Below are 21,862 nucleotides of genomic sequence, written 5' to 3' on the forward strand. Positions count from 1 at the left end.
ATATATTTTCTATATATTTCATATCTTATTTCAGTAAAGAGTTATAGGCATTCAAATAGTGAGTGTGCACATGTGACACATCGTCCCTTCAGCACGTCAGTTGTCACACTGCCATGACATCTGAATCAAGGCATCAATGCAGGTTACCAGGGGGATCATTTCTCCCCGGCAAGGGTCACTGATCATGGCTTTTTGCCCTTCTTCTTGACCTGGAAGTATAGAGGTCCTGAAGGGTGGACAGGTCACAGCCCATGATCCTCTCTGCTGCTCTGATGACCTGTTGAGTCTGGCCTTGTCCTGGACGTTGGCAGGACCATACCAGACACGACATGACCCACCGCAGTAGAACCCGTCATCTCGCGCAGTTCTAAAATGGCCAGGAGCAGCCAAATAAGTTGAAAAAACCTTTCTTGAAGGAAAATTCGATTTTTCCAGATTTGTGTTCCTTTGTGTTTTTTTAATCTCTCAACATATTTTCAAAACCGAGTTTGATTTATAAATAGTAGAAAAATGTTAAACCGTGGAGTTAAATATTCCTGTTAGATTACATGGGGAAACACAGTTCACTTATGAGACACTGAACGGCGCTGAATAACGCCGATCGATGGTTTCCTTTAAAGCGACCGTCCATGGTTAAGATCATTCCTCCATATTCCACGTGATAGGAAGTCACAATGTGAAACCGTTTTCATAGAGTTCAACCTTTAAGTCGTACTACTTTTACACACACGCTGAGACATTGTTGTGGAGGGGGCGTGTACCAACATATATCATCAAGTGAGAATTGCTGACGTCACTGACGTCACTTCCATAAACAAGACGAGGATCCGGTTTCACTTGTCTGTGAAAACTTTCATTTCTCTGTGTTGTTATGAATGAGGAGAAGCAGGTGGAGGAAGATCTAAATCATATCATGGACCTTAATCTGACCCGTGCGATAGATCCAAGTCAGTGTTAGCAGCGGGAACTGGACTTCATTTTCCGCGATGATAGTTCTGACAGCGACGCAGAGAACGACAGCACTGCTGAATCTGATATTACTCCGGACTTGGAGAACATTTCAAACAGTGGGTTTCAACCTGAATGTGACGATGAAACTGAATATTTTCAAGAACCACCGGAGGAGACCAACGATACGCCCGTTGATGATACAACGGAAGAAGTTGATGAGGTGATAAAGTCTGTTGAGGTTAGTGACAGATTTTCAGATTTCAGATTTTCCAAGACACATATTATTGATAGACTCTACAGTTTGTTGTGTTGTCCGTACTTTTAAACTCCAAAAGAATTGCACTTTTATAAAACATGTATGTTATTACTGATAAATAAAAGCTTTTTTTAAAAACAAAAATAATTCTGTTGTTGACTGTTCAACGCTGTTCGTGATTGGCCCATTCAGCAGTATGTTAATTAGCCATGAGGCTTTGTTTGTCCGCCAACCCCATTTGCATTCTGGGAGCTGGCTGAATGAAGCAAGTCTGGGTAAAGCTTTGGAGGTGATTATCTCAGAATCACAGTTTGCCACACCCATGTCAACAACAAGTCATAGCTTTAAAAAATATTTGCTTGATTTGCACAAGTGACACCTTGTTTGAAAGCCCTGATTCTCCACTTTCACATTATGCAAAAAAAGGCGAAAGACACCAAATTACCCTAAAGTATTCCGAAAAAAGGCAAAAGCCACCAAATTACCCGAAAGTATTCAGTGGGTCACATTATGTGCCAGTACTCCCCTTGTTGAGATGGGGGGGGGGGGGGTATAAATATATAAATGTTGATATTTATGAACATCGAAATATACTTTTTCGTTATACGTTTTAGAATGTGAATAACTTTTGCGAACTCCATATCTTGGGCTCATTAAAGTTTTAAACACATGCACTTAACGTAGGCCTACTATAACTTAAAAACACGTTTTTTTAGTCTCATTTCTGAATCTCGTATCAGCCTATGTTTGTAGTTGAACACCGCTCCACAATGATTATAATTGTACACTTTTTTGACACCCCATTAGGGGACCTGCTAATGAGATAACTAATTCACATTTATTAATTTATTTCTGATGAGTCAACAGCACCATGGGTCCATGACAAAACCTGTGTGAATGTTTCTTTACTTTCCACACAAGCGTCACGGCTCAAGGTCCTGTTCCTGTGTAGGATGATTCATACTTATCTGTGAATCAAACATCCAAATTCACTATTCAAAGCAGAAACAACCATATAAAGTGGCTTTACCCCCCTCCACATTGTGCCTCTTCAAAGTACAGTGCTTTCAATGCTGAACTTAGTTCAAAATGTTGATAATAATGAATCAAACTGCAGGAGTTGCCAGGAAGATCCAGAGGAGATTTTTAAATAACAAGTGCTCTAAAGTGAATCACAAAAAAAAAATTAAAATTAAAATTAAAAAAAGACTCCCCCACGAATGCCAGAAGTGGAAAAAATGGAAAGAAATTGTTTGACGTTTACCAAAGGGGATTATTACCACGAGGTCACTCTTTGGCGTGAGATGGGAGAGAGTCGAGCGAATGGGTCACTTTTACTTTTAAAAGTCATAATAAGCTTGAGCGTCTTTGGTAAAAGGGGAAAACACCCATGAAAACCCTGCAATCCATCCAGCTTGGTATGTACTGCATGAGTATCTCAGAATATGCTTTTGAAATTGGACAAACTCTTGGTCAGCTATATCAACCCACCTTTAAAATGGAAAGAATCACATTTTTAAAGATTCAAGCCTTTAAAAGACAAACATTTTAACTCCACGTTTTCAAAAAAAAAAACAACTGGAAACGGAAAACTTATTATGTTTACATAACAACCATTTGAGGAAAGGAAAAAAAAACAACCAATTCATATACATATATATATATATATATACTTTTGAAATGTTTATTAATAACACATTAAGTAATAACAACATTCTCTCACCTGCTCCGTGCGCCATTTGTTCCTCCTCTTCAACTGGGTCTTCGAAGCCACCGTAGCGTGGGCGTGTTTTGTAGTTTCGCGAAGCCGCACACAAGTGTTGCCAGGTTGGGCGGGTTTCTGTCCATCTTTTTTTTTAAATTTTAATCGTTTCGGGCTAAAAAAAAAAACGACCAAAAAACAAAAACATTGGGCGGGTACATCAAATTTTGGAAGGTTTTGTGAAATAACTGGCGGGTTTTCTTTCTTTAACAAGAGGGAGCGATCGGGTCCCCCCGTTCCTCAAAAACAAAAAAAACAACAACCCAAAAACGATGGATCGTATTTAACTTCGTTTGTTTTCTGGGAGTAAACGAAAGAAGCACCGTGCGTGTCGGGAGCACCTTTTCAGTCCCGCCGTCAGCGGTTTCCCGGCGCGGGGCTGTCTTTTTTGGTGGATCGGGCGACTTTTAGGCCGTGGTCGGGCTGTAAATTCTCAATCGGATCTGGCAACGCCGTCTGCAGCGACCCACCGAAGCCGCCTCAACGAGACGAGGGAGGGCTCTCTGTGACGGTGACTCTCTGTGAATGGGAGCGCTTGGTTTCCCCATCCAGATTAATAATAATATTATTATTATTATTATTCACAATGGATGCTGATCATTTTAGACCAGTGACAAACAAAGGGAAGTCGTTGTTTATGAAAACCTACGGCAAGTACAGCCGGAAGCTCACTGCCTGGATCTCGCCGGACAACCGCAAGAATGCCTTCGAGAGCTCCGGGTCTGATGTGGCCGTCTCTGAGCCCACCACACGGACAAGGTGCGCGACGAGGAGCGTCCTGTGTTTGATTATCACAGCGTGAAACCGAACCTCACGCCGTTGGCGTTTTTCAGCCACGCGACGCCGTTCACGTTCGCAACGTATTTTTTTAAACTTCAATTTGCCGCCATGCTGCATTCGAGGCCACTCGGAGGTTGGGGAAAACCGGCCCATCTGGGGTGTTCTCGCACATAATCGGTGCGTTCGAGTTTAATTTAAAAAAAAAAAAAAAAAGTCATAGTCGCCCGCAGAAAATTTGTTGTGGTGTTGGTTCTGAGACGGCCGTACCTAAATCGAATTAAGAGCCGGAAAAGATGCCGCGGTTTTTGACCTCCCTAAGTTGGAGATCTGGGCGTTTTACTCTCAAATTCCGAGTTTCCTTGAATGCACCTTTTTCGAAGTAAATGCTGCCTTTGTGGCCCCCTCGGAAGTTCCTATTTTCCCACTTGTCAAGGCGTATGAAGACGTTGCGTTCAAGTGCCGTGAAGTCATGATCATCGAAAATGTCAGTATTTTGCATATGTTATGTATGATTAATTAACTTGCGACAAAGACAGCAGAAAGTAAGTTCGCCCCGTGAATAATGAATAGCGTCAGTTTTTCTCTTGGTCATACATGAGAGCTCAGGTTAAGACAAACGTCACAACTCGGAAACTCGTGTTTTAAGATCATGCTGCATTCAAGTCCTCGTTATATCTGTGTTGGAAGTCCTAAGTATGGCATTACATCCATGGAACCGCTTCTCTTTGTATATGCCACCAAAGCATAAGCTGCAATGTGCTACATATTTGGGTTTAGTATTCAGAGGTCATACCTTTATGATATGCCTACTTGTTTTTTAACCATTAATCATTAACCAACAATCATTTTCTGTAGACTCCATACCCAAGTAACAAAGCCCACATTAAATGCTAAAGATGATTATGTCAACTATTAAAAAAAAAATAGATATGACTTTGTCAATACGCAGCTGTGGGTGGTCAACACTGTGACACTAATGGTTACATGTAACTGGACACCCCTTTTCTCTTTGAGTTTGTTTTAAAAAAAAAAAAAAAAAAGGCAAAGCAATGGACGATTCTTAATAATTGTCCTCTTCCAGCACTCCTAGATGACTGAACATGACCTCAGTTCAATGACGAAACGTTAAGTACGCAATGTGGTTTCTTTTTCCAAGGAAATGGCCATGGAGTGGTGTTTAGAGCAGTGTTACAACCATAAATAATGACTGCAATGAAAATGTCTCTCTTATTCAGAGTGGAGAAGAAGAGCGTGGATGGGGAAGGATCACGTCCTGCCAAGAGGAAGGCCATGGTGTGTCTGAAGGAGGAGAGTGACCAGGAGAACAGCTTTGTCTTCTCTCCTCCTGCTCCTTGCCCCTTTCAGCAGAGCAGCAAGCCATCCAGGTCTGTGTAAGGCAACAGAAGAAGGTGCACATCTACAGGATAGATGTGCGTCAGAATCAGTGTTGTGCTGCCACAAAACTAGGGACGCACCGATTTGTACTGATGTACCGGTTGATATTCGCCTTGTTCTTATTGTTGTCATCGGCCTATCCGCAAATAAGAATCCATTCACCTTTGGCAGTGGCCGATGTCAATCTGTTGCATCTCGTATTTTGAGCTGACTAAATGTTGTATGGGCATTGCGCACCTGTGTACCTCTCTGGCGACGGTGCCGGTGCGACCGTGTTCCAATGGTACCAACAAGCAGTGTGCTTTTACTTTATATGTAGGTTATTTTTATTTACTCTGTTTCCTTGTGGAACGAAACAAGCACTGTGTGTGATGGGGACACGGAAACAGGGTAAAGGCACGGGGGAGTAAGGAGGAGGTATGACTGTAAAACGAAACAAGTGTGCCGATATGTTGCTATGGCGACGTACAAAGACTGTAATACAATATAATAAACTAAATTCTTTCGTGTCTGCTATTATATATAATGATTTATATACAACTAATTAGCTGGAGCTGCAACTCTATCACTGGGCCAACCGTGCCATGCGAGACCACCTCGTCTAAATCCTCCAAACACCGAACAGCCTCCATACAATTTATATATAGAAAAAACAGCTTTGATATCAATCTATAGTTTTATTACTGTGAAGTGAAGTTTTGGAAGTGCGATATTCTAGAGAAACCGCCATCTACCGTCTCTGTCAACTCCAGCAGACCTGCCCAGTAGAGTAGGCTCCTCATTTTCTCCATGTCTGTATGGTAGCTACATAACATGCCGCTTTACTTCCGTTGCTGAGGATGGCAAAAAGTTTAGTTATTTAACTTTTATTATTGAGTTTATTATTATTGAAAGGTTACATTAAATGTTGTTTCATACATTTGTACAATAGAATTTGTGCTCATTTAGATAGTGTGATGAAGGGCTGAAAGACTTTACAGCAGTTCTGTTTTCTTTTTGTTTGTATAATGAAGATTTCTTTGTTTCCCTGGCACAAAAGAGGGAATAAATAACAACAAAACCTAAATAAACAAACAAAAAAAACATCAGCTATAGACAAAGTTGTTATTTTTAATATCTATTTTGGTGCAGAATTTCACAATCAGTGCATCGCTACACAAAACCATTGCAATGGAGACTCATAAACATTAATTGTGCAATAAAGAAGTGCAGTTGAAATAAAGCCTATCCATATCCTTGAATTGTGCATTAGCGCTGCACAATAATATTCCTACAGTAGCGCTGGACAATAACTAAAAAATGACAAGGATATCACTATAGGTGATTACTTCATCGTTGCGAAACCTGTCCACTCTAGACACGTTGTATAAAAATAACACCTTCCAATTACTTTTGATCATTGCTTGTGATGGATTAATGTCACAAAATGTATGCCATTTATCACAGAGGCCAAAATGCGCTAGTCCAGAAACAGCAGGAGAGGAAGAAGGGTAGGAGAATAGAGTGGAGAATAAGAACATTGAACATTGGCACTATGAAGTCTTGATATAGTCTTGAAGGAAAAATATGTCAAGAGTGTTTTGGGGGTGACGAGAATGTCGGACAGAGTGATGAGCATGAAGCTGGAATTTGATGGGGTGATAATGAATGTTGTCAGTGCATATGCTCCCTACGTTGGGTGTGAGATGGAAGAGAACAAAGAATTCCTTAGTGAATTGGATGTAGTGGTGGAGAGCGTCCCCAAGGGAGAGAGAGTGGTTGTCGGAGCAGATCTCAATGGGCATGTTGGCGAAGGGATCAGAGACATAGGTGACGAGAAGGTGATGGGTAGGTATGGTGTCAAGGAGAGGAATGTGGAAGGACAGATGGTGGTGGATTTTGCCAAAAGGATGGAATTGGCTGTTCTGAATACGTATTTCAAGAAGACACAGGGTAACATATAAGAGTGGAGGAAGGCGCACACAGGTGGACTACATCTTATGCAGGAGGTGCAATCTGAAAGAGATTAGTTACTGCAAAGTGGTGGTAGGGGAGTGTGTTGCTAGGCAGCATCAGATGGTGGTCTGTAGGATGACTCTGGAGGCCAAGAAGAGGAAGAGAATTAAAGAAGCGCCAGAGATTAAATGGTGGAAGTTGAAAAAGGAGGATTGTTGCATGCAATTTAGGGAAGAGGTAAGGCAGGCAATAGGTGGGAATGAATGGTGACCAGATGACTGGGAAACAACTGCAGAAGTGGTGAGGGAGACGGCCAAGAAGATACTCAGTGTATCATGCGGGAAGAGGAAGGAAGACAAGGACTATTGGTGGTGGAATGAGGAAGTACAGTAGAGCATAGCGCAGAAGAGGTTGACGAATAGAAATGGGATAGTCAGAGAGATGAAGAAAGTCGACAGGAGTACAAGCTGATGCGGCACAAGGCGAAAAGAGAAGTGACAAAGGAAAAGGCATACGAAAAGTTGTATGAGAGGTTGCACAGTAAGGAAGGAGAAAAGTACTTGTACCGATTGGCAAGACAAAGGGACCAAGTTCGGAAGGATGTACAGCAGGTTAGGGTGATGAAGGATAATGATGGGAATGTGCTGACTAGTGAGGAGAGTGTGTTGAGAAGGTGGAAGGAGTACTTTGAGGAGTTGATGAATGAAGAAAATGAGAGGGAGAGAAGAGTGGATGATGTTTGGATAGTGGATCAAGAAGTGCAGCAAATTAGTAAGGATGAGGTGAGAACAGTATTTAAGAAGATGAAGAGTGGAAAGGCAGTTGGCCCAGATGACATATCTGGGGAAGCATGGGAATGTTAAGGTGAGATGGCAGTGGCGTTCCTAACGAGACTGTTGAACACCATCCTGGAAAGGGAGAGGATGCCGGAGTAGTGGAGAAGAAGTGTACTGGTACCCATCTTCAAGAATAAGGGAGATGTAGAGAGCTGTAGTAACTACAGGAGAATAAAGTTGATCAGCCACAGCATGAAGCTATAGGAAAGGGTAGTGGAGGCTAGGTTAAGAGGAGAGGTGGGAATCAGCGAGTAACAGTATGGTTTCATACCAGGAAAGAGTAGTACAGATGCAATGTTTTTAAGAATGCTGATGGAAAAGTACAGGGAAGGCCAGAGGGAGTTGCATTGCGTCTTTGTGGATTTAGAGAAAGCGTATGATAGGGTGCCAAGAGAGGAAGTATGGTATTGCATGAGGAATTCGGGGGTGGCAGAGAAGTACGTAAGAGTGGTACAGGATATGTATGAGGTTAGTCAGACAGTAGTAAGGTGTGCAGCAGGCGTGACCAAGGCATTCAAAGTGGAGGTGGGATTCCATCAAGGATCAGCTCTGAGCCCTTTTTTGTTTGCAATGGTGATGGACAGGTTAACTGATGAAATCAGGCAGGAGTCTCTGTGGACTATTATGTTCGCTGATAACATTGTGATCTGTAGCAAGAGTAGGGAGCAGGTTGAGGAGAGCCTGGAGAAGTGGAGGCATGCATTAGAGAGAAAAGGAATGAAAGTCAGCAGGAGTAAAACAATACATGTGCCTGAATGGATGGGAGGGTGGCAAAAAGCTGGGGTTGACCATCCAAAGCAGATGAGTGCGGGAGAGAGGTGATGAAGAGAGTACAGGCAGGATGGAGTGGGTGAAGAAGAGTGTCAGGAGTGATCTGTGACAGAAGGGTTCCAGCAAGAGTGAAGGGGAAGGTCTACAGGACAGTAGGGAGACCAGCTATGTTGTACGGTTTAGAGGCGGTAGCACTGACAAAAAGGCAGGTGGCTGAACTGGAGGTGGTAGAGTTGAGGATGTTGAGATTTTTATTGGGAGTGACAAGGATGGACAGGATTAAGAATGAGTAGATTAGAGGGACAGCTCAGGTTGAGCTGAGAGGCCAAATTGAGATGGTTTGGACATGTGTGTAGTAGAGATGAGAGTTACATTGGGAGAAGGATGCTGAGGATGGAGCTGCCAGGCAAAAGGAAAAGAGGAAGGCCAAAGAGAAGGTTTATGGATGTGGTGAGGGAGGACATGCAGGCAGTTGGTGTAAGGGAGGAAGAGGCGCAGAACAGAAGTTATTGGAGGCAGATGATCCGCTGTGGGGACCCCTAACGGGAGCAGCCGAAAGAACAAGAACAAGAAGAAGATGATCATTTCTGTATTTGCTTCAACATAAGATCCCACTTTAGGAGTTAGACTCGACTAAAATAGATGGAGTTGCTTGATCGTTGTTGTTGTTGTTGTTGTTATGTTAATGTCTTCATGTCTGTATTACAGCAGTTCTTTTCCTTTTTTTTATTTTTATGTTTCCATATGTGACTTTGTGTCAACAGGAAACGCAACTTTGCACTTGCGCAGAGGCGTTCATTGAAACACAAGGACACGCAGGTCCTCAGCTCCAGCGAGAATGAGACAGACTCGATGTCTGCCCCAAAACGACGCAATGTCACGACTCGAAGGAAGAAAAATTACGAGTAAGCCTTCATCTGGTCATTCTGTTAATCTAACAACTCTATACGACATATAATGTTGGATATGGAAAACATACAGGATATCAAAGTTGTTTTAACTACAGACTTTTTTGCTTTTTCTCTCCCATTCTCTTTCCTATGTTTCTGCCAGCAGTTGTGTCACCCGTCATAGGGGAGACAACACAGCTTCCAAACCCAAACTACTTAAAGACAGCGTTGATGTACTCAACTCCTCTGATGATTTTGCCCTGCGAAGAAGTGTCCCAAAACGCCAAAGGTTTCCTCAGCCATCCAGACAGAAGACCCCATCTGCCAAAAATTTGGGGAATAATGCTATTAGCGCCGGCTCCTATGGCAATAGCTTTTTGCAAGAGGTGTCCCTCAACAAGTCTGCAGAGGGCGGCCTTGGACCCTGCCCCAGGAAACCCCTCTTCTGCTCTACACCGGCAGCGCGCCATTTGGACAAAACGTCATACCCTAAACCTTTTCCCATCCTGATTCAGTCTTCATTTTCTTCCTCTGGCTCGGTGACCCATCCTAGTTTGCTCAGTACATCCCAAGAGATCCTGGACTTGCCTGCAGACCCTTTTTTTCCTCCAAAATCTCCACCGCTCCGGCAGATGTCAGCCTTAAGTCAGCTACACGTCGATCCAAACACTCAACATCACGGAGCGCCAAAGGGCTCGTCAGTTATGAAACAGGGAAGCGTCATCAACAACAACAGCTGCAGTGTGGCGGTCAAAAGACTGAATGAATACACAGGACGCGAAAATGGTAGCGACATTCTGAGCTCAACGCCGCACTCCGCCATTTCCTCAGATTCCCCGAATAATTATTTGACGCCGAGCTGCGCCGCAGATGGCAGTCAAACCACGTACACCTCCTGTTTAGATAATTTAAGTTATGCCCAAGGCCCTCATACCACTAACCACGAGGGGCCTGTTAAGAGTTGCAAGACGTTTGACCGTCTACGGTTGGAGGAGGAGGGCCAATCTGTCGACGCTTCAGAGTCATCAGTTGGTGTGGAAATCACTGGAGATTCGTGGTCCATGGAACGGTTCTCGGTGAACCACACGGCCGACCGAGAAGAATACACTGATCGATCATCAATGTATGTAGTAGAGTCTGCCAACCATCAAGATGACAGTCTCCAGTGTCTCACTGGCACAAACTCAGCAGACAACGACCAAACCCCGTCAAGAGACCCGGGCCGAGAAGAGAGCATTGTAGCGCTCATACCTACATTGACCCAGAAATGTCTTACCGGGGAATGTGAAGTTCCCCTCAAGAGAATAACTTCATCCCAGCTGACGACAGATCTGTTGCCCAGTGTGGCCACACAGCCCTCGGAGTCTAGTTTGTCAAGGGATTATAGGTCTGTTCAATTAGCAACAAACAACTGTGAAAGTGCGACAAGATACAAGAGTCAGTGTCACCAAAACAAGCGTGTTAAGAGCACTAATGAGCGTGAGAGGGCCTCTCATGTGCAGCCAGGAGCCGCGTGCTGTCCTGTCGACCAAACCCCCTCTTCTAACCGTGGCTCAGAAGGAGCCAGAGATCTTGCAGCCATCCTGAAAGAGGAATGTCTCACCAAGACCTGGTTAGTGCGGGTGAAGAAGTTGACCAAAGTGCCACCGTCTAATCCATCCCCACAAGTCTTCGGCTGGGCAAGCACCCCCGCCGACCAAACTCAGCCTTCTGACCATGGCTCAGAAGGAGCCAGAGATCTTGCAGTCATCCTAAAAGAGGAATGTCTCACCAAGACCTGGCTAGTGCCGGTGAAGAGGTTGATCATAGCGCTGCCGTCGAATCCATCCCCGGAAGACTCGGCAAGCAAAGTACAGTCGGTCAGCGGGCCCTGCTCTGGGAGTGACCACAGGTCCAAGCGCGACCAGACGGCCACCTCCTACAATCACGGTTGCAACGCGCCATCCGGTAGGGTCACCAGGAGGGAGAGTTGCTCCGTTAAATCAGAAAGCAAACCTATACTGGACCGTGCGGAAGCGCTAAAAACAAATCCCGACGACGTTCCTCATAAAAGAAGGAAACGGTCTCCTCCGGCTCGGAAAGACATGAGTAGGAGGAGGATGAGCAAGGGCGAATCCAGGACCACGAGGAAGGCGGGTGTGAGCGGTTTGAGCATCAACCGCTGGAAAGACAAAGGCAACAACAGCTCACTCTTCCTTCAGAGTAAACCCCCGACTCGAGGAGACTGCGGCAACACCCAACTGCTGTCTTCACAGCAAGTGACTTCCAAGGTGAGGTGTTGAAAACCGTCACTGTTCTCCTTAAATGTTCCATGGCAGGGGGGGTTGAAAGTAAATACCAATACTGTGTGTACTGTGTATCATTCCCCTGTCCGTAGATGTTTACAGAGAGCATGCTGAACGGCACCAGTGTGATCCCCTCAACCCCGCTGAGAAGCAACTTGCTCAACCTCTCCTCTCTGCTAGCCGACCGTTCCTCCGATACCCACACCTGGAGCCGCCTCAAAGCCGCGCTCTCCATCCACCGCAAGACAAAGGGTAAAACACACGACAAATAGAAAAATAATAACCATTTAGGTGAGGTATAATTGTCTTAACATTTTCTCTCTCACTCTCTCTCTCTCTCTCTCTCCTAGTCTTTGTCACTCCCAGGCGCCCTCCTCTCTCCAGGCCATGTTCTCCTGGTAAAGCCGGGCTGGCAGATCTCAGTCAGGACCTCTTTGCTTCACCCATCAGGACGCCGCTCCCAAAACGTCTGCTGTCACAGCTGTCTCACAGGGCTTCTCTGGTACCTACACAAATGTGTAACATAACACACACAGGTTGTGTAACATACCAAACATCTCACCGCCGTCCTCCTTCTCCACAGTCCACGTGTGAGGACAACCATCTGCCGGATGCGGAGAAGGTGTACATGGAGTGCGGCCAGCCGGGTCCTCTCTCCTGGGAAGAGTGCATTCTCCCTCAGCGCATTAAGAAGTGCGTGAAGATCGGCGAGGGGACCTTCGGAGAGGTGTTCTCCACCAGCAACGCAGTGGGAGACACCGTCGCACTTAAGGTACGTGTCTGTTGGTTTCGTGCGTGGGGACATTGGCAAAGCAGAGGTCCCGGTGACTTGCCTCGCTTTGAAGAAAGCGTGTAACCCTGTGTCCTCATCATCGCTACCTCCTGCTGCTAGGTCATTCCAGTGGAAGGTGGCGAGAAAGTGAACGGAGAGGTCCAGAAGACCTTCGGAGAGATCCTCCACGAGATCATCATCTCCAAGTAACCAGCGACGCAACTGGTGGCGTCGTCACACATTTCTTATTACTACAGACCGACTCTGTCTGCGCTTTATAACATTTTGTCATTTTTGCTGATTGTTAATAGAGACGACATGAAAGTCTTTACAATTGTATTTGTTATCACAGAATTACATTTGCAAACAGACCTACAAGCTCCATGCAATGGTAATTTACCGGCAAAATGGTTGTACGGCAGATATGGAGTAATATACTGTATGTGGCCAATGCAGTGTTTTCTGAATGACCAATTTTAAAAGCTTATTATTGTGAAATTAATGGCAACGCTCATAGTGAGGAGGTGAGAATGTTGTATCATTTGTATATACTTGTCTATTTGTACTTTTCTATACTGTTACACTGGTGAACTAAAATTACATTTAAAATTATTTTACCTCTGCATATGGAAGACATTGAGTATTGCTTCTATAGAGGTCGTGTTATCAAGTAAAATACATTTTCGGACTTCTCACTGTGCTTTGAATTTCAGCCAGGAATCTAGCAATTTATGACTGTGCTTTGTAACTTGTTCATGTGGAACAAGTTTGTCGTTTTAGAAGCATGTGATAGTGTCTCAATATGATACGGCCGAAATTCATGTGTCCTCTGGAAAGTTGGTTTTTGACAGATTTTTGTTTTGTTTTTTCTTCTCAGGGAGCTGAGCAGCCTCAAAGACAAGGAGAACAATCAGACTCACGGCTTTATCGGCCTCAATGAGTGAGCGCTCGTTCTTTTCCCTTTTTCTTAATTTTTCTCCCGATCTTTCTACCTCTCCCTGGTGTTTCAACGTGTGTGTGTGTGTGTGTGTGTGTGTGTGTGTGTGTGTGTGTGTGTGTGTGTGTGTGTGTGTGTGTGTGTGTGTGTCCGTGTCCCAGTCTCCACTGTGTTCAGGGCTGCTACCCTCCAGCCCTGCTCAAAGCCTGGGACACCTTTGACCAACAGAAAGGCTCTGAGAACGACAGACCGGGTCAGTAGCACATGCGTGTCTTATTTTTTTTCACATTTATATTTGCTGTTGCAGAGGACAGAGTACTTGTCAGAATTACACAGATTGATGAAAGTAGATATTTATTATATAATAAGTTATAATAAACGCATCTTAATATTCTACAATGTGCTTCATCATTTGGACCGAAACATGAATTTGGTTTTGTGTCGGTCCATTCAGATTTCTTTGAAAAGGAACAAATGTTTTTAATCCTGGAGTTCGAGTTCGGAGGCAGTGACCTGGAGAACAGCAATGGAACGGTAAAGTTACATCTCACACTCACACACACACACACACGCACACGCGCGCGCGCTAGGGCTGGGCCGTTTATTTCATCATCGGGCGATTGACAGTCATCGACACGCCCAAAAAAAACCTGTCACCGCCGGTTGTTAATGTTTTTCTAAAATGTATAAAATAATGTGGTGTTCGTCCTTCGCTTGCGAAGATGACCAAGTGGCTTCACAGTGTCTTGTGGGTGCGAAGATGGCTGATGAGGCCAGTCCTTGCACGGAATGACCGGTTGGAGTGAGGGCATGTTATGGTTGGGGCATGGATGGCTGAGAGGGGGGAACTGTCTCTGATCTTGCGGAGTTGTCGCTTCTGTTCAGCTACATGGATGCGTTTCTCTTCGAGTTTTGCTACACCATGCCAGGCTGCAGAGCGCCAGTTGGAGCGGTGTTGGGCATCGGTTTCCCAGGTCTCTGGGTCCAGACCACAGCTTTTGAGACTGGCCTTTAGGGTGTCCTTTTAGCGTTTCCATTGTCCGCTGCGTGAGCGCTTGCCATGGTACAGTTCTCCGTACAGAAGCCTTTTTGGTAGGCGTTCGTCTGGCATGCGGCAGACATGACCAGCCCATCTCAGCTGGGAGCGCTTGAGGATGTCATGAATGCTCTCCATATCAGCCCTGTGGAGGACCTCAGTGTCTGGGACCTTGTCCTGCCATTTGATGTTGAGCAGCCTCCTGAGGCATCTCATGTGGAAGGCGTTGAGCGGCTTTGAATGCCGGCTGTACACAGTCCATGTCTCACAGACGTATAGCACGGTAGACTTTGAGTTTGGTCTGTAGGCTGAGCCCTCTACGCTCCCAGACAGAGCTGCGGAGTCGGCCGAATGCGGCGCTTCCATGAGCTATCCTTCCATGACCTCCTCGTCGATGTTGCCCAAGCGCGACAGGGTGCTACCTAGGTAGACAAACTTTTCAGCAGCTTTGAGGTGTTCACCATTTACGCTGATGAGGGGCTAAGTGTACGGGGCTCCAGGAGCATGTTGATGCATCACCTCTGTTTTCTTTGTGCTGATGGTGAGGCCAAAGTCTGAGCATGCTGCGGAGAAGTTGTTCATGCTCAGTTGCATTTCCATCTCGTTGGAGTTCCATCTCATTTCTCCATCTCGTTGGATGCATTCAGTGCACAGTCGTCCGCAAAGAGGAAGTCGCGAAGAGTAATGGTCTGCACTTTGGTCTTTGCCTGGAGTCTTCGTAGATTGAACAGCTTGCCATCAGTGCGGTATCGCAGGTCTATCCCCATGTCCCCAGACCGGAAGGCATCTGTCAGCATGGCTGAGAACATCATGCTGAACAGAGTGGGTGCCAGAACACAGCCTTGCTTGACTCCATTTTCCACATGGAAAGGCTCAGATGATGCGCCGTTGCCTTGGACTCGTGCCTGCATTGGAATTCACGGGCCATGTTAATAAAGGTGTTAGAACAGCCAAACTTTGACATGATCTTCCAGAGGCCCTCACGGCTGACAGTGTCGAAGGCCTTCGTCAAATCTACCAAGGTGGAATATAGACTGACGTTCTGTTCTCAGCACTGCTTTTGGAGTTGGCGAGCGGCAAAGATCATGTCGACTGTGCCGCAACCTTGCCTGAATCCGCACTGACTCTCTGGTAGGAGGACTTCATGTTCAAGATGTTCCGTCAGGCAGTTCAGCAGTATTCTGGCCAGGATCTTTCCCGCTACTGCCAGCAGAGCGATGCCGCGGTGGTTGTTGCAGTCCTGCCTGTTGCCCTTGCGCTTGTAGAGGTGGACAATGGAGGCGTCTTTAAACTCCTGTGGCAACTTCCCTTGGTTCCACATGGTGCAGAATAGGTCTGCCAGATGTTTAGTCAGGGGAGGTCCCCCAGCTGTGTAGATTTCTGTTGGAATTGCATCAGCACCAGGTGCTTTACCATTTGGAAGTCCTCTGATGGCTTTGATGACCTCAGCTTCCGTTGGTGGCTCATCAAGGGAGGTGTTGACTGGGACTTGTGGGAGGCGTGCAATGGCTTCGTCATTGATGGCTATGGGGTGGTTGAGAACACCGCGGAAGTGCTCAGCCCAGCGCTCAAGGATCTTCCCTCTGTCGGTGACTAGAGTGCTACCGTCAGCACTGAGAAGAGGGGAGGATCCTGATGAGGTGGGCCCGTAGATAGCCTTGAGGGTGCTGTAGAAGTACTTGCTGTCATTCTGGTCTGCATAGGACTGGATCTCATCAGATTTTCTGAGAAGCCAGTCGTCCTGCATTCGACGCAGCTCCCGCTGGATGGTTGCTTTGATGTTCTTGAGGGCAGACTGTTTTCGAGAATATGTTGGATCACTGAGGTGGGCTTTGTGCAGATGATGTTTCTCCTGGAGAAGATCTCTGATGTGATCATCGTTCTCATCAAACCAGTCCTGTTGTCTGCGGGCTGTAGGTCCTACTGCTTTGAAAGCAGCAGTGTGGAGGGTGTCTCTGAACACAGCCCAGTCCTCCTCAACGTTCCCTGAGGGTTTCAGGTCCTGCAGTTTGCTGGTGAGCTCTTCAGTCAAGGATTGCTTGACAGAGGCATTGGTGAGCCTGGAGACATTCAAACGCTTCGGGGGTTTGGAACCTTGAGGCCTTCTGGGAGGATAGATCTTGATGTTCAGCTTGGACACAAGGAGCCTATGGTCAGTCCAGCACTCTGCACCGCACACCGCCTTTGTAACCCTGACATCCTGTCTGTCCCTTTGTCTGACGATGACATAGTCCAGTAGGTGCCAGTGTTTTGAGCGGGGATGCATCCATGAGGTCCTGTTGCTCTTGGGAAGGCTGAAACTGAGTTGGTGATCAAGAGCTCATGTGCCACACAGGTCTCCAGCAGAAAGATGCCATTGCTGTTACCGCTGCCCATGCCATTTTTACAGAGTACTCCTTCCCATGACTTGTGATCAGTGCCGACCCAGACATTGAAGTCACCAAGGATGATGAGCTTGTCTGCCCTAGGCACTGCCGCGATGGTAGCTGTCAGGTCTTCATAGAACCTCTCCTTCACATCATCTGGGTTCGTCATCGTAGGGGCATAGGCACTGATGAGAGTGGCAAAGTGTTTGCCTGGAAGAGGCAGGCGCAGCGTCATCAGGCGGTCATTGACACCTTTGGGTAGTGCAGCCAGCTTGCTAACCAAGTTAGTTTTAATGGCAAAGCCGACTCCTGCCTCACGTCGCTCTGCTTCAGCGCGGCCTATCCAGAAGAATGTATAGCCAGCACCAGTCTCTGTCAACTGTCCCTCTCCAGCTAGACGGGTCTCACTAAGGGCAGCGATCTGGATGCCGTACCAGTCCAGCTCCCTAGCGATCAGGGCAGTGCTCTTTTCAGGTCTTGATAGGTCGCCAGCCCTATCAAGGAGTGTGCGCACATTCCATGCACCAAGGGTGATCGGTGTCACCTTTTTCTTGTTTCCTTGTTTCTTACTGCTGGTAATGGGACTCCTGCCACCTGCGGCTAGCTGGCCAGGAAGAGGCAATTTTTGGGGCATCTTTTCTAGCCCGTTCCTCACGCCAGGAGGTAGGCAGTGCATACCTAAAGAGGGCTGCCTAGTCGCTCGGGGGGCAGCCCAAGTCCAGTGCTGCCATTGAACAGGGGGGGATTGCGGGGGTTGTGTGTGTGTGTGTGTGTGTGTGTGTGTGTGTGTGTGTGTGTGTGTGTGTGTGTGTGTGTGTGTGTGTGTGTGTGTGTGTGTGTGTGTGTGTGTGTGTGTGTGTGTGTGTGTGTGTGAAGTCATGACTTGCGCGGTGCTTTGGATTTAAGTGAGAGTGGGTTGCGCAACGCCGACCTCACTCTCTCGCCCGAGTCCACCTGTATCCAGTGGCAAGACGGAGTCAAGACGGCTGGAGATGGAGCCAGGTGCAGTGGATGGCCTGGACACATTACAACTTAACACATCCAGCCTGTAGCGCTCCACAGAGCTTGCTGGTGTCGCCATTCAGCCCATTGAACCTCTGAGGGTTTCTTCCGCGCAGTTAGCCGAGAACCAGTCTTCTATCCCAGTGTGCTGGCTAGGCTAGGCACCACGGGAAGTACCATACAGGAATGCAGGAGGACCAGGACTATCAGTAGGGATATTTCTTTAGCCTTGCTGAGGTAAGGTGCTACCTCTCTTCAGCCTGCGGTTACAGTTTAACGTCATACCCAGGATAAAATAATGTACCTTTCCTATAAATATACATAAATAGTTTAATGTATGCCTAAACACACGCAAACCCTCTAAAACAAAGCCGACAATACTTCTGCCTGTTATGAATCTGTTGTCTCTGAGGTGCTTAAGTATTTGGAGTCTACCAAACCTCTGCACCTCAAGAATATTCATATCTTGCCCAGAAAATAAATGCGCTCCCTGCTGCTCGTCTGGACCGCCTCTTCAACTTTTTCCTACTGGCTAAATAAAGTCATTTATTGTGGAATATGATGCATTACAACACTGTAGTTGCAACATTATTTTCCTGCTGTGATTATAAAAAAAATAATGTCGGGAAAGGAGTTATTGTCTTCTTTTTCCCACTTAAACCACACAGTGGTGCCTGCTTAAATAGGGCTATTATTTGGGCTTATATTATTCTATTTTTTCCAAAGTTCACAATTGATATTCGGATTTTGGAAGAAAAATAAACCCCGCTCAGGCACGGCCCCAAATTATTTATTTGTTTGTTTATTTGGTTGTTGGTTTACCCTTAATCACCTTTTGGGCACCTGCCCGTCTTAAAGTCTCTGCACGGGACTGTAGAGTGGGGAAGTGAGACAGCTCTGAGCGGAGAAGGGGAGAGCCTCTGCCCCCCCCCCCCCCTCTCTCTCTCTCCGCTCCAGTTTCAGAACGTTCAGATTTTTCCTGGTTTCCTGATTAAAAACAAATATTAAAAATTGTCTGTCATCAATGTCAATCGCGATCAATTGGGGTCGATCGCCGATAGATGATTTGATCGTAAGTCTGCACAAGCTTACTAGGCGGACTGTTTTTTTAGAATTGTGCGTCGCCGTGGTCCAATGGGACAAACCTGTGGGGGAGGTCCCAACAAATTGCTCTGATGGTGCATTTTAAAACGTTTGGCAGATTGAAGCAATCGAATCCATTTTAAAGTGATGTTGTATTGGACTGGCACGCTGAACGTCATGTAACCAGCGTCCTGTCTCGCCTCTTTCAGCTGTCGTGTTTGGCAGTGGCGAAGGGCGTCCTTCACCAGGTCACTGCCGCCCTGGCCGTGGCGGAACAAGAGCTGAACTTTGAGCACAGGTAGCGCCCGCACACACACACACACACACACACACACACACACGCAGAGTCGCCATCATAGAAGTCTGCATGGAGGCTTTTTCTATTATTAATGTGAATTTATGTGTATCTGCAAATAGTTCCCATGTTCCTCTCTCCTGCTCTCTGAAGGGACCTCCACTGGGGCAACGTTCTAGTTAAAACCACCAAGATGAGAAAGGGGAACTTCCTCCTGAACGGAACAAACCACTCTCTGGAGACCAAAGGGGTGCTCGTCCGCATCATTGACTACTCGCTGTCCCGACTCGAAATCGGTCAGTCATTTACTGGTTTATTAATTTTCTTGCTTCGCTGTGCTGACGGTTGAACATTGAAGTCATTTGATGTTGTCTGTCCAGATGGCCTGACCGTGTCATGTGACATCTCTGAGGACGAGGAGCTGTTCATGGGCCAAGGGGACTACCAGTTTGAAATCTACCGACTCATGAGGCAGGAGAACGGGTCAGTTCGGTGTCCAGATGCACTTTACACGCACTAATTCATCCCAATTCACCTGGTTTGTTGGCTGGATTCTGGCAATGCATTTTGGGTCTGATACTATAAATACAGCCATACTCAATATTGCGATTTCAATATCATGAATCGAGATGTCTCTAGAACACAATAATTTAAGATGTAATTAAGATGTGATGGTGTTACAGTCTTCCAATACAGCAATAATTATGCAATGTTTCATTGAAACCCAGCAGACAGGGTTTAAATAAAACCAACGACAACATTCCGAAATCTCAGGATTTCGATTTCCATACACTATTTGGTTTGATTCAATATCTATTCAATCCATTTCTCGGGCAGCTCACGAAACAATTCTATTTTGATTTACACGGATCAGCCACAACATTTAAACCACCTGGCTAATATTGTGTAGCTCCCCCTCGTGCCGCCAAAACAGCTCTGACCCGTGGAGGCATGGACTCCACAAGACTTCTGAAGGTGTCCTGTGGTATCTGGCACCAAGACGTTAGCAGCAGATCCTTTCAGTCCTGTAAGTTGTGAGGTGGGGCCTCCATGGATCAGGCTTGTTGTTCCAGCACAACCCACAGATGCTCCGTCGGATTAAGATTTGGGGACTTTAAGTCAATACGTTGAACTCTTCATCGTCTTCATCAAACCATTCATGAACAATATTTGCAGTGTAGCAGGGCGTATTATCCTGCTGGAAGAGGCCACTGCCATCAGGGAATACCGTTGCCATGGAGGAGTGTACTGGTCTAGGTTGGTGGTTTAGGTAGGTGGTACGTGTCAAAGTAACATCCACATGACTGTCAGGACCCGAGGTTTCTCAGCAGAACATTGCCCAGAGCATCACACTACCTCTGCCAGCTTGCCATCTTCCCATAGTGCATCCTGGTGCCATCTCTTCCCCAGTTGAACGACGCACACACACCCGGCCATCCACATGATGTAAAAGAAAATATGATTCATCAGACCAGGCCACCTTCTTCCATTGCTCCATGGTCCAGTGCTGACACTCATGTGCCCATTGTAGGCACTTTCAGAGGTGGACAGGGGTCAGCATGGGCACTCTGACCAGTCTGCAGCTACACAGCCTCATGCACAGCAAGCTGTGATGCACTGTGTGTTCTGACACCTTTCTATCATAGCAGCATTAACTTTTTCACCAATTTGTGCTCCAGTAGCTCTTCTGTGGGATCGGACCAGACGGGCTCGACTTTGCTCCCCGCGAGCATCAATGAACCTTGGGCGACATGACCCTGTCGCTTGTTGTCCTTCCTTATACCACTTTTGGGAGGTAGTAACCACTGCGTACCAGGAACACCCCACAAGACCTGTCGTTTTGGAGACACTCTGACCCAAAATTTGGTCCTTGTCAAAGTCGCTCAGATCCTTACGCTTGACCAATTTTCCTGCTACCAACACATTAACGTCAAGAACTGACTGTTCACTTGCTGCCTAATATATCCCACCCCTTGACAGGTGCCATTGGAACGAGATGATCAATGTTATTTACGTCACCTGTCAGGGGTTTTAATGTTGTGACTGATCAGTGAATTTTATATATTATTAGAATTTAGAATTTTATACATAATGAGAATTGCTACCAACTTTTCAATATCCTGTGGCGTGTATTACAAAAACAATTAAAAACACATATTAATTCCAGAAATTAGTAGATTTGCCACTATGGTGTTTTTTTTATTTTAAGCAGAAAATGGTTTCATAACTTCTAGATTTGTTTGCTGTAACGTCACTAATGACCAAACCTTTCTTTCCCCTTCCCAGTAACAGCTGGAGTGAGTACCAGCCACACTCCAACATCCTGTGGCTGCACTACCTGTGCTCCAAGCTGCTGTCAATGAAGTACCGGATCACCGGGTGGCGCGGGGCCAAGAAGACACGCATGGAGCTTGACCGGTTCCAAAATACTGTGCTGCAGTACGGCTCAGCCACCGAGGTGCTGCAGAGCTGCCCCCTGTTCCAGTAGCGCTGGAAATAAACTGGCAAAT

General features: G+C 46.2%; 1 protein-coding gene across 2 annotated transcripts; it reads left to right on the forward strand.

Moving 5' to 3' along the window:
• Positions 1 to 3,203: 3,203 nt before the first annotated feature.
• Positions 3,204 to 21,840, forward strand: LOC307229191 (serine/threonine-protein kinase haspin-like; the record flags this gene model as incomplete). 2 transcript variants are annotated; one of them, XM_079999128.1, is made up of 15 exons in its annotated part: positions 3,204 to 3,728; positions 4,985 to 5,134; positions 9,451 to 9,591; positions 11,630 to 11,846; positions 11,954 to 12,113; positions 12,212 to 12,363; positions 12,445 to 12,633; positions 12,754 to 12,839; positions 13,511 to 13,573; positions 13,732 to 13,823; positions 14,025 to 14,104; positions 19,267 to 19,355; positions 19,506 to 19,648; positions 19,733 to 19,835; positions 21,639 to 21,840. In XM_079999128.1, exons 1-15 carry the CDS (start codon positions 3,556 to 3,558, stop codon positions 21,838 to 21,840), a joined length of 2,040 nt encoding a protein of 679 aa, XP_079855254.1. In that variant the 5' UTR covers positions 3,204 to 3,555. The 2 variants fall into 2 exon arrangements, with proteins under 2 accessions (XP_079855254.1, XP_079855253.1); XM_079999127.1 differs by lacking the exons at positions 3,204 to 3,728; positions 4,985 to 5,134; positions 9,451 to 9,591 and having other exon boundaries at positions 10,684 to 11,846.
• Between the last annotated feature and the right edge of the window lie 22 nt (positions 21,841 to 21,862).

Source organism: Zeus faber (assembly GCF_960531495.2).
Source record: "Zeus faber genome assembly, chromosome: 4".
Classification (NCBI taxonomy): Eukaryota; Metazoa; Chordata; class Actinopteri; order Zeiformes; family Zeidae; genus Zeus; species Zeus faber.